The following is a 13,022-nucleotide window of genomic DNA, read 5'->3' as shown; positions in this document are numbered from 1 at the left end:
CCGGAGTGTCACCGGAGCGGGCCTGCGCAGACCTGGACAGACGCCCCGTCGCCTGCGCACTGCTGCTGCTGGTTGCTGTCAAGTCCGTTTCGACGCAGGGCGACCCCACGTGCACAGAGTGGAACTGCCCCACAGGGTTCTCGAGGCTGGGACCTTTTGGACGGAGACCACCACGCCTGTCTTCTGAAACACCCTGGGCTGGGTTCGAACTGCCAGCCTGTCCACTGAGCGCTTAATCACCACGCCACCCGGGAACTCCTGGGTGCGCCGACACTCAGTGTGAAAATCCTACACCACACACAGCACCGGGGGCTGCTGCTGACCGCCTTTTAAGCAAACTTCCATCAGCCTCTCCATGTCTCACAGACTTGCGCAAGATCCCCCTGGCAGCTCTCGTGGTGCTGCTGGACTCACCAGGAAGGCACGGAGTTTTGGAGCTGGGGCCCGCTCTCCGTCAGCTGCCAGCTATACACGGAGCGCAGCTACGGAGCCATCCCTGCTGAGCTCACAGCCAGGCCGGGGCCCGGGGCCCGGGGCCACCGCCCTTGCCAGCGTGTCCCAGAAGTACGAGAACCCCGCAAGGCCAGCCGCGGCTTTGCCTGAACTGCGCTTACGCTCCTCTTAGCACCGGGAGCCAAGAAGGAAGGGCTCCTGGCTCCCTGGGCTCAGAGCACGGCGGAGACAAAAGGCTCCCGTCCAACGGGTTCTCACCTGGGCACACTGCAGACAAGAGCCCAGGGCAAGGAGAAAGCTGCAAGGAAACCCCAGACCTCCAACAGCAGCCGTCTGGCTAGACTGGGTGCCCTGGCGGCCGCCGTAGCCGGTTACCTCTGCTGATGCGCTGTTTCTCTCCGGAGAGGATTCCAGGCGTGTCGATGATGCTTATGCTGTCCAGGACGGGGTTAGGCAACTGGGCACACATGAACCTGCAGGGAGCAAGAGGCAGGAAGAGGCGGGTCAAGGCCAAGTTCCTGCTGCTCACACGCGACTACCATGCCTTCTGCACGCCTTCATCGCCACCTCTGCTCTCCTTTCCGGAAGCCAGCAACTTAAAGGCCGCTGCTGTCCTCTTTGCTGCCAGGGGGCCAGCACGCGCACAGACTTTCTGAACTGGGAAACCAACCAACAGCCTAAAAGGGTCCCACATCAGCACTTCCCGCCATCAGCTCTTCCCTCAGAGTTCGAGAGGTCAACCTTCAAGTTGCTGACTTGTTGGTGAAAATTCCACTAGCCTCAGTCACCCTTTAACTCAGAAGGGAAACAGGAGGGTGACACCGGGGTCTTGGAATTCAATGCTGCAATATTCCACCACTTGGCTGAATTTCCACATACCAAAGAGAGATGGCCCCTTCCTACTGCTTCCGGGGCCAGGCCCAGCCCGCCCTGTCTGCCCAGCGGCCAGGGTGAAGGGACAGTAATGGGTGACCAGTAACAGCCAGGAGGGGGGTCCACAGGCTGGTGGGTCGTAGGGTGGGGAGGCACAGACACACCATTCTCTGAAGATCAAAGCGGCTGAGCGAGAACAAAGCCCCAGGAGGCCAGCGACTCACTGACGAGGGCTTCCTTGTGTCTGAGCCACACACCGAGCTTACAACAGCTCAGACCCAGAAGGGGCTGTTCAGACCGATATCTGGGACTCTCTATGGGACACAAGAGACTCCTTTAAAAAGATTCTCTGAAAACGGTCTTGTGAGCAAAGAATACACTGATGCACTGTCTGAAGGACACAGGCTTAACGCTGCCTGTCCAACAATGGGGTGCAACCTGAACTGATAGTCTCCCGGCCCCACCCTCCAAGTGACTAGTCACTCATAGGCTGGGAGCAGCTGGCCAGGGTGAGAGGTGCCGTCTGTAAGCGCCAACAGAGCAAAATCAGCTGACCCGTGCACGGGGCGAGCAAACCTTGGACCCTGTCCTTACGAGCACCAGTGGGCCATTGCGTGCCATCCATGGCTGTGCACCAGGAAGAAGGTGAAATAAAAGGACATTAGGGAGAGCTGCCTTGGCAAAGTCACATCCATCAAAAAGCTCTGTACGGAGCCTGGAGGGCAAGTTTCCATCTGCAAGACTCAAGAGATGAACGGCTGAAGACAAGGCCGCGAGCGGGCCGTATGGATGGGCCCCATCCTGCCTGCTCACCCCCAAGGGTTCAGGGGCTCGCTCTTCTCCCTCCAAGTGGGCAGCACACGTTATGCAATGAGGAGTTTTCACGAGACGCTATAAGGACACGCCGATTACACTCTGCCTAGGTCAGGCCCGGCCGAGTTCATTCTCAGAGCAGCCGCTTGGGCTTAAAAGCCGGAAAGTCAAGTTCATGGTTCAATGGGTCTCTTTAAGAGCCTGGGAGAGGCTGTATCAGCCAGAGAAAAGCCCCCTTTGTAGTGCCCTCCCTCCCCCACGACACCATGCACCACACATCCTGACACAGCACGAGCGATCCAAAACCACCACACACACATCCCCCCCCAGGACTGAGAGGGCCAGGCTGTTAGCGGCCAGAGACCCCCTGGAGGTACAGTGGTGGCAGGAGGGACATAACAGCGTGGTGCTTGGCTCCTGTGGTCATCCAAGTGGCTGCCACGGACCAAGCACTCCTACCGGCTCTTTTGCGTGTAGAAGCGGTGGTGAGCAGTGACTGGCTGCTCCAAGGCCAGGTGCTTGGGGCTGCAATGACCCACTGTGTGCCCTGGACAAGTCACCTGAGCCCTCTGAGCCTCAGATTCCTCAACCAAGGAGGAGGAGGACTGCCCAGACGATGCCTAGGGTCAGTCCCAGCTCTGAAACTCTAGGTCTCCAGATTCGGAAGCAGCTGGGGTGCCCTGCCTCTCCCCTGAGTCCAAAGTGAAGCTCTAAAGACATGCAGAGGCGGGTGGAGCTAACCCGCCTTCCGGACTCTCACACTTCTGGGGAGAGCAGAGCCTGAGTGCCTGGCATCCCTATTAGTTGCCAAACATTCTGCCAACTTGGAATGAACCCGGGAGCCAGAACTTCTTCCCACCAGATGGAAGGCTCCCACCAGCTGACTGTTTCAGCCAACTGCCTCTCCACGGGCCCGATGACGCTAAACCAGGCCGAGTGGACCTGCCTCTCTGCTGCGGCCTCCGCCACAGGCTTCTCTCCACTCTGGCCATGCCACACAAACCTAACCATCATCAAATGGGGCAGGCATAAACACCTGGAAGGGGCAGAGAGGCAAGGAGGAGCCCGCTGGTCTTCTCTGGGAAAGGTCAGCCCTGTGCCCTGTGGAGGCCGGCCACTGGCTCGGCCTGCAGACAGACAGGCCGGCCCGCCTGGTGGGGCTGGACAACATCTGCAGAGGAATGCGATCCTACAGGGCGGAGACCTGGACAGCGCGACTCCAGGATTCTTTTCTGGCTCTTCCCCAGCTCGAGACTATGAAAGACACGTGGAGTCACTCCCTGAAAGGGGGCTGGGAGAGAGGGCAGGAGCTATGAAGTCCTGCGGTCTGTCCTGCGGGGACAAAGGGAGACTGGGGGCCACTGAGAAATGCCTTTGAGTTTTTTTTACAGGAAAAAAAGCAGGGGACCACAGCTTTCCATTCACAGCACCCACCGTGGGGATGAGAATCTTGGAAGACTACCCTCATCGTGAGCAGACAGGTTCCACCCACCGACCTGGGCAAACTGAGGCCCAAGAGGTTAAGGAGCCTCCCAGAGGATCTAAGAGGCACTTAGGGCCTAGATCCCACTCCTGCGTCCTACTGCCTCACGCAGGGCACAGCCTTTGGAAGGGGTCCCTGGGAGCAGCGTCCATGCTCCCCATCTGTCTGCACTGGGGCTCCCTGAGTGCGCAAGCCACAACAGAACCTCCCTGGCCCTCCACAAACCAGGGCCCTAGGAGAGGCACAGCAGAGACATACCCCACACCAGCCTAGGGAAGAGCTGTAAGTTACATCGTGTTTTTCCCCAACAGTGAAGAAAACAGACCCCTGAAGGAAGCCACGGGGGAGGAGGGGAGAGATATGAATGAACTGGGTGCAACCCTCCTGGGGAAGACCAAGACTGGGGGCAGGAGGCGGAGAGCAAGAAACGGAGGGCAGGAATGTCACCTTTCCAATGCGGGCCCTCGATTCCGAGCAAAGTAGGGCTGGGGTCTGCGGAACGGGTTGGTAGTTAAACTGATGACTCGGACAATTCTGGGGGCGGTAGAAGCCGGGGGAGCCGGCGACGTCCCCTCCCAGACCTCCGGGGTGGGCTCTCTCTGGGACGAGACAAGGGCCCCTGTCCCAGGGAGTGGTCGCTGAGGGTCCCAACGGGGCCTCCGAAACAAAGGACGGTGGGGGCGGCGGCCGCGAACGGGTCAGGTCAGGGCCCCAGTGCGCTGTCCAGGCCCCGGGCCCCTTCCCGCACCCCGGAAGCAGGGGGGGCAGTACCTGTTGAGGAAGGCGTTGCCAAAGGCGTTGAGCTTGCGGAAGGGGCGCCGCGGATCGACGACGAGCGCGTTGCCGGGCACCACGCCCTCGGTGGGGCCGTGCATGACGGCGATGAAGGAGTCGGTAGTGGGCTCGGGCCCGATGCGCATTCCCGGGAAGTCCTGCTCGATCAGGTGGCGGATGAAGGTGGTCTTGCCCGTGCTGTACTGGCCCACCAGGAGCACCATGGGCTTGTTGTCGAAGTCGGCGTCCTCCAGCGCCGGCGAGTGGAACTCGTGGAAGCGGTAGTGCTCCTCCAGGGGCAGCAGCTTCTGCGCGTAGAGCTGCCGCAACCCTTCGGCCACCGTCTGGAAGAGCTCCGGCTCCTTCTTACGGCGAGCATCCTTGCTGACCCAGCTGAACATGCTTCCGGACACGGGGCTGGCTGCTGCGGGCAGACCGGCGGCTGAGAGCAGGGTGAGGGCCGGAGTCCAGGCGGGGCCGGGCCGGCCGGGGAAGGGGCGGCGGCTGGGCCGGGGGCAGGAGCAGCCCACACTACGCAGGCGCACGGCACGGCCCGCGGAGGCGCCCTCTGCGGAGTGGAGCGCGCGCTGCGCCGTGCGCTCTTTATAAGGCCGGGCCCCGCGTTCCGGAGCGCGCGCCCCCGCCGTGCGGCGCAGCGGGGACTTAGGAGGGTGGGGGAGGAGCCTTATCCCGTCTCCGCCCACGAGCTCTAGTCACGTCCTCCCCTCCCCCGCCTCCTATTGGCCAGTTCCAAATCTCGCGAGTCGCGCTTGCCCCCCGCTCCCGGCCATGGGCCGCCATGTCTGGTACCGTGGCAACCGCACCTGTTTCACCCCGCCCCTGATGAGGCAGCTCGCGGAAGTGCTGCGGTTGGTAAGGCGGGAAGTGGGAGTCCGGCGCGAGGCAGTTCCAGGGCCCGCCCTCTAGCGCCCGTAGACTCCTCCACCCTGCTGCCTGGCCTCGAGAGGCACCCAGTTAGACACCTCAGTTCTCTGAGAACTCACCCCATCCCCACTTTGACCCAGTTTGAGCCTCCATCTTCCACCGGAAGAACCCTTAGACATGTCAAAAGACCCTAAGACACCTGTCCTTTCCTGCACCATCCTTTCTTGCTGCCTCATCTTGCCCCTGCTTCCCTAACACAGTCTCTCATCCCTCATCTTTTAAATGCTTTGCGAGATGGAGAAACAAGAAGGGGTCATAGAGGAAGCTGAGGGAGTGGAGAATCCAAGGCAGGGTGGTAACTAGAGAAAGAAAAATGGCGAGACAGAAGAAGGCTGAGGAGGAAAGGGGGACCAGCAGCCAGACGCCTGACCCGCTCTCAGGTCAGCGGTGCTGGGGAGTGGGCGATGGACACAAAGAAAGGGGGACGTGAATGACCTGTACCTGGGTGGGGAGGAGAGGAGGCCTTCCTGGAAGAGGCTGCAACTAGGGGGCGGGGCTTAAACAGGAAGTGGAGGCCCTCTGGCCACTGGGGTTTTGAAGAAGTGAAATCGGAAATTCCCTGTGTGGGGCAGAGGGGAAGTGTGGAGTAACAAGGAAATCTTGTGGGAACTTAGGGGAATTAAAAAACCCAAATACTTCCTCTTTCCTCTCAGGACCACCACTGTTACAGTCTTTTACTGCGACCTGACAGTCGCTGTGCCGCCCCCCCCCCCTTACCAGTTCCTGGCTGTTCCATCAGACGTGTTCCCCACCATCATCCCTAGCCACACACAGTCACCCCTGGCTGTCGGGGTTGGTGGGTGATGTCAGAGCTGAGGGACTGTGATTGTTATGTAACCGGGGTTAGGACACCAAAGTGTTGTGTATGGGGCGGGGCAGTGAGGGTCTCCTGGACAGATCTAAAATGAACCAGCCCTGTGATGGTTGGAGCTGTGTGTCAACTTGGCTGGACCACAATTCTGAGTGGTTTGAGCAGTTCTGATGGGGGCTATTTCCATGATGAGATCAGATGTATGTTTTGAGCAGCCAATCCACTGAAAGAGAGTTTCCCTAGGGGTGTGGCCTGCTTCCAATATTTTATGGACATGATGGGAAAATGTGGATTGGGATCCTGTTGTGCTGCTGTGAGCTAACACCATTTGGCCTGGTGATCTTGGATTCGTCATGCGTTGGAGTCAACAGCCGGTATACTGCTTGCCAACTTGAGCTCGTTAGCCCCTGCAGCTGCGTGAGTTGGGAAAAGCATCCAGCTTGATGTTCGATCCAAGAACATGGAACTTGCCAGCTTCTATAAGTGTGTGAGCCATTGTCCTAAAATATTTTTTTTTCTATATATATAATTTTTAGGAGCTCTGGTAGCATAGTGTCTAAGGCACTTGACTGCTAACCAGAAGGCTGATGGTTCAAACCCACCAGCCACTCCTCGGAAGGAAGGTTGGGCAATCCTACTTCCGTAGTGATACTGCCTCGGAAACCCAAGGAGGGGTCGCTATGAGTCGGGGCCGACTCAACGGCATATAACAATATATAATTTTTACCAATTTTGCTTCTCTAGAGAACCCTAGCCTAACACAAACCCGTTCTCTCTGGCTTCTAGATGTGGAAGCTGGAGGACTAGGGTGCGTATATCCAGAAAGAAAGCAGGCCGGGCAAGAAACTAAGGGGTGGTAAGACAAAGGCAGGTGCTGGAGTCTGGGAAGAGAGCTTGAGCAGCATGTTAGGGGAGAAGAGTCAAGTGGGAACCAGAGAGGGCAAGGTGGGCCGTTTGGTTGCCCACCCCCTTATGCTTGTAGGGTCAAATGCTGCTGAAAGAAGGGAGCTCAGTACCCTATGAGGAACATGCCTTTGTGGGTCTGTTTTCTTGCCTAACGCCCTTTCCAGTAAGGTTCTCTCTGCTCTCTTCATGCCAACGCAGCCCACCCTGCCTCTTGGCCTTCTTCCCTCCTCTTGGTCCTTAGTGTGTCAACCTGGCTGGGCCATGGTTCTGAGTGGCTGGACAGTTGCATGTAGTTATTCTCCATGATGAGATTGTAATCACCTCCATGGTGGAATCTGCTGTGAGCAGCTAAGAAGTTGAAGAGGAGTTACCTTACAGGTGTGGCCAGCTCCCAGTATATATGGAGATGCTTTGGGAAAGGGCTCTAGCTTTTTAAAGGCACATGTGGATCCTGTCTTTGGCATTTGGAGTCTTCATCTCCAGTTCTTGGACTTGAACCGGTGGCCTACCATGTTGCTTGCCAGTCTTGGGATTGTGCCAGTTTATCTGCCGACCTTGAGTGCTTCAGCCTCAGAAGCCAGCAGCTGCATGAGTTAGGAGAAGCCTCCCACTCCATGGGCCTGGAACAAGAGGCAGAGCTGAAGCCCAAAGTTCAGGGGCCTTCACCCAGCCCCTAGAGCCAGCACTCTGAATTCAGATTCCTAGCCTCCCAAACTGTGAAAGAATAAATTCCTGTTTGTTAAAGCCAGCTGCTTGTGGTATTCTGTTATAGTAGCACTAGAGGACCAAGACATCATCCAAGGGCAAATTCCTGCTTCCTGCAGCCTTCTCCAAATGGATAATTGGTACCTTGAGAAAGGATGAGCAATGGAGGGGCAGAGCAGAAAAGGAGTGGGGCGCACAGGGGATACTGGGAGGGGCTGCTTCTGAGAAGTACTCCTTGTATTGGTGACAGCACCAAACAAAAACCAAACTCACTGCCGCCGAGTCGAATCCTTGGGTTTCCGAGGCAGTATCTTTGAGCTCTGGTAGCATAGTGGCTCAGGCACTTGACTGCTAACCAGAAGGCTGGCGGTTCAAACCCACCAGCCACTCCTCGGAAGGAAGATGGGGCAATCTACTTCTGTAGTGATACTGCCTAGGAAACCCAAGGAGGGGTCGCTATGAGTCGGGCCGACTCGACGGCACACAACAACAACAACAACATCTCTACGGAAGTAGATTGCCCAACCTTCCTTCCGAGGAGTGGCTGGTGGGTTTGAACCACAAGCCTTCTGGTTAGCAGCCAAGTGCCTTAGGCACTATGCTACCAGAGCTCCCCAGGTGACGGCGGACCAGTGAAATAAGAACTGGCAATGTCCCCTGCAGTTGGCATGATAAGAATCATGAACCACATTAGTGGGAACTCTTTTTGGGATGGTGGGAGCATGGGTGGAAGAGTGAATGGAAGATAAGAGACAGTGAAAGGAAACCTCACTGGGAAGCGAGGATGGGGTGGGGAGTAGCCAGAAGGGGCTGCGGCGTGAGGGGGAGGTGTCAGGGCTGAAGACCCAGAGGCGTTCTGTGTTTCTCTGCAGAGGAGAGAGAGGGAGAGGGACCCGCCAAGGAGGGGGCAGGATCTTGGAGGAGCAGGGCAGAAAGAAGGAACGCTGGCTTTGTACAGAGAGAAGGGACCAGAGCCCCTCAGTCTGAGCCTGGGGGGATGGAGGGACAGGGGTGTGGCGTTGGGGGGTGGGGCAGAGCATGTTCCCATGTGGCCCTCCAGCCCTCCTGGATGCAGAGGGCTAGGCTGTCGTCAGAAGGGGACTGAGCCTGGAGTGGAACAGCCGTCTGCGGTATCCCACGTGACTCCATGTCCCTAGTACATGCTCCCTTTTCCCAGCTGATGGAATAGGAAAGGGAGGGTTTTTCTTTGTAAATTTTTATTGTGATTTGCATGAAAGTTTACAGAACAAATTCATTTTCCATACAGCAGTTTATACACATTTTGTTTCATGACATTGACTGCAGTTCCCCACAGTGTAGCAGCTCTCCCCATGTCCTTCATATAGTTACCTCCTCCCTGTGTCCTCCTTTCCTATACATTCCTGCCCCCGAGCTATCTTTCTGTGCAAATACTGCCCTTCTGCTCTCCCATGATTGAGCATTCTAGGGAGTTTATCTACCTGATGTAAATGTTCACCCTATATGTCTGTCGTTTGGCTAAAAGCCAAGGGAGTGAGGGAGTTCAGTTCCAGACCTGAAGAGTAACTAGGGGCCATAGTCTCAGGGGTCTCACCAGGCTCTGTCAGACTGGTAAACTTGATCTTTTTTATGACTTTAAGTTTCATTCCACATTGTTCTCCCAATCCATCTGGGATCTCCTGCACTGAGCCCTTTCTGAGTAGTTGACGGTGGTAGCTGGGCACCATCTAGTTCTTCTGGTCTCATGGTCACATAGACCGAGGATCACATGGTCCACTAGTCCCTTCAACTACTTGTTTCCATGCATCTTTGGTTTTCTTCATTCTTCTTTGCTCTGCATGAGAAGAGACCCATTGTTACTTCTAAATGGCTGCTTGCAAGCTTTTAAGACCTCAGTCACTACTCACCAAAGAAGGATGTGGAACAGTGTTTAGGTGTAGTACGTTATGCCCATTGAGCTTGATATTCCCTGAGACCATGGTCCTGGGCTCACAGTTCCAGCTACTCGCTCCCTCAGCGATTGGTTGGCTGTGGCTAAGAAGTTGTCATACCTTTGCCCTTTGTTAGCTGTATTATATATATGGACACTCTTACAGCACATACAAATACATATGTAGGAGTATCATCTGCCAACCTTATGTATGGTCATGGAGGAAAGGGAAGTTTGGTTGCCCCTTGCTCCTGGCCTCATTTGGGTCTTTGGCCTTTTGTCTTCGTCACCGTCTTGCCACCACAGCTGGGTGAGGTCGTCTGCAGATGTTGGAGCTGGTGCCTTGGGACTCCTGGGAGGGACCACCGCTTCCTTTGTTCTCCTTCAGCGCCTGCCCCTTGGGAAGCTGCATCTTTCTGCGCTTCTGAGCGGGTGTCTGTGAAGCAGAGCTGCGGTGCAGTGAATTACTTGGTGTGGCTTCTCCAGCCATAGCCTTTGTGACTCCCACAGGATTACTGGGCAGGACCGTGGAAATACAGTGTGTAGAACTCTGATGGTGGGATTGGTGAGTTTTGTCACTCTGCCAGGCTTAAAATGAGGGGCAGAGGGGGGATCTCACTACCAACAGAGGAGCTGAAGGTGAAGCGGAGCATGTCCTTGGACCTAAGATCCTGGTGCTGGACCTCCTTGGCTGAGGTGACCTGGCAGAGAACCAGCTGAGAAACCAAGAGGCACGAGACGGAGTGGGGGGCTTACCTGACCCACAGGCGAGAAAGCTGAGTGTCTTTGGGCAGGAGGCTTGCTGGAGGAGTGAGGTGCACCGAGGTATACCTATCGACAGAGCTAAAAGAGCTTTGTAACACGTGCCCGAGCAGGGCAGAGACCAGGCCGAGAGGCCAAGAGCTAGAGAGGCGTGTCTGAGGGCACAGCAGAGGGGAGACTGTCCTGAATGAAGAACTGTATCCTGAGCACATTCCTGGACCTGTTATTTCTCTAATAAACCCCATAGTCGTGAGTATCATCTGTGAGTTCTGTGTGGCCATTGCAACAAATTATTGAACCCAGCAGAGAAGTGGTGAGTGCCATGGGAGTAACGGTTGGCGTCAGAATTGCTGAAAAGGCTGGAAGGTAGTGGCGTGTCTGGCCTCATAGGAATCGGCCTTGGGCTGCTGATGGTGACTCTGTTTCCCCGCGTGAGGAGGTCAGAGGATGATGCCACCAAGACCTTCTACAGCAGCCAACTCTGTGCCCCCAGCAGCCTTCTGGATATGGTCTCTCCTGTGCCCTGCTGCCCACCCCCCCAGGCCTGGAACCTACCTGGCCCCACTCGCCTCTATCCCCCAGCCCTTCCTACTTCCCCCTTGACCTGTTACCACAACCTCCAAGGAGTCTCCCACCCCCATCTCTTCTCTCACCCAGCATGAGCCCCTGAGGCAGCTTCTCCTGGCTTTTGCACAAGTGAGCCCTTCTCTGTTCTGAGAGGGCGAGACGGAGGGACGTTCACGTTGTTGTGTGTCTTTTGCTCTCACAAATGACACTGTAAGCAAATCATCTTACATATAATTTCTCAAATATGCAAAGCACGTTTCAGGATAAATTCCCAGAGTTGAGCGTCTGTAAATGAGGTGGCCGTGAACTTCCCTCCTGGCAGCTGCACCAGTTTGCAGTCAGCGCATTGCCTCTGGACTTGACCCCCTGCCTCCTCTGCTCTCTTCACTGGGCCCTCCCACAGACAAGAAGAATATCCCGGGAAAAACAAAATGTGGTGTGTACATACAGTTTAACTCCCTCACCAACGAAACCAGACTCACTGCCATCGAGTTGGTTCCAGTTCATAGTGACCCCCAGTGGGTTTCCAAGGCTGCAAATCTTTATAGAAGTAGACTGCCTCATCCTTCTTCTATGGAGCGGCTGGTGGGTTTGAACCGCTGACCTCCTAGTTAGCAGCCAAATGCCTTATCCACTGCACCACCAGAGCTCCTTCTTAGCGCTATAACAGAAATCTCACAGGCGGGTAGCTGTAATGAGCAGAAATGTATCCTCTGACAGCTGAGGAGGCTGGAAGTCTGAATTCAGGGCAGCGGCTCTAGGGAGGCTGGCCCTCTCTTGGCTCTGGGGAGGGTCCTTGCCTCTCTCCAGCTTGTGTCCTTGGTTCTCTGTAGGCCATGTGTCATGGCCTCTATCTCTCCCCTAAGCTGTTCTTTTGTATCTCTGAGGTGATTGGCTTAAAACCCTTATGTGATATGTTATATTATGGCCACATTAACAAAGCAAAGAGAACCCAGGTCCCAAATGGGGTTCCGTCTGTAGGCTTGTTGTTGTTGTTATGTGCTGTCGAGTTGGACCCAACTCATAGCAACCCCTCCTTGGGTTTCCGAGGCAGTATCACTACGGAAGTAGATTGCCCCCGACAACAAATGGGGTATGACCTCACGTATATGAAATAAGCAAATATATTGGAACCAAAGATGATTGGTGGTGGCCATGGGTGGGACGGACAGAGGGAAGGGAGAGACAAAGTCTATGTTAGGACCTCTGGTGGTGTAGTGGTTAAGGCGTTTGGCCGCTGACCAAGAGGTTGGTGTTTTGAACCCACCAGCCACTCTGCGGAAAGATGAGGCTGTCTGCTTCCGTAAAGATGTACAGCCTTGGAGACCCAATGGGGGTCGCTATGAGTTGGGATCGACTCGATGGCAGTGAGTTTGTTTTTTGTTTGGCCCTTGAGGTTGAGTTTATGTTACTGGTAACGAGATGTTTTGAATGAGGGGCAATAGTGATGGCACAGCCTGAAGAATGAAACCAACGTCACTGAGCTCGAAATGTGGGTGTTGGTTTGCCGCCAGACCTTCTGAGGTGTGTGCATTCACCACAATAAATTTTTTTTTTAAAGTTAACACGTTGTTGTTGTTGTTGTTCAGTGCCGACCCACAGCAACCCACATAGCACAGAGAGGAACACGGCCTGGTCATCAGTTCGGTTCTGACCCACAGCGACCTGTGTGCCACAGAGAGGAACCCGGCCCGGTCCTGTGCGGTCCTCACGGTGGTTGCTATGCGAGCAGCCAGTGTCACCCCATCTCTTTGAGGGTCTTCCTCTCCTTCGCCGACCCTCTACTTTATCAACTGTGATGTCTTTCTTCAGAGAGTTGGAATCAACTTGATTGTGATGAGTTAATACCTTAAAAAAAAAATGCAGCCTTGGGGCCCGCTATACTTGGGCCTCATCTCTGGAATGCTCTCCCTGGGATGTTTGCAAGGCCCCCACCCTCATTCATATCTGTTCTTGGCTCTTGTCTAGAAAACGGATAAGAATACTGATTACATAGGATGAAGTGGAACTGCTCATGGGAC

General features: G+C 55.5%; 1 protein-coding gene across 1 annotated transcript in view; it reads right to left on the bottom strand.

Annotated features, from left to right (window-relative positions):
* EHD1 (EH domain containing 1) overlaps positions 1-6,077 on the bottom strand; it is a 23,598-nt gene extending 17,521 nt beyond the window's left edge. The window contains exons 1-3 of the mRNA XM_007944797.2: positions 6,059-6,077; positions 4,394-4,820; positions 829-926 (exon numbers count right to left, since the gene is read on the bottom strand). Coding sequence (XP_007942988.1) covers positions 829-926; positions 4,394-4,820; positions 6,059-6,077 — 544 coding nt within the window. The remainder of the gene's footprint in view (positions 1-828; positions 927-4,393; positions 4,821-6,058) is intronic.
* Between the last annotated feature and the right edge of the window lie 6,945 nt (positions 6,078-13,022).

This window comes from Orycteropus afer, unplaced genomic scaffold, assembly GCF_000298275.1.
Source record: "Orycteropus afer afer isolate SDZICR_OR568_19922 unplaced genomic scaffold, OryAfe1.0 scaffold00130, whole genome shotgun sequence".
NCBI classification, from domain to species: Eukaryota; Metazoa; Chordata; class Mammalia; order Tubulidentata; family Orycteropodidae; genus Orycteropus; species Orycteropus afer.
The sequence above is the reverse complement of the archived record's forward strand: the minus strand, read 5'-3'. Positions and strand labels throughout refer to the sequence as shown.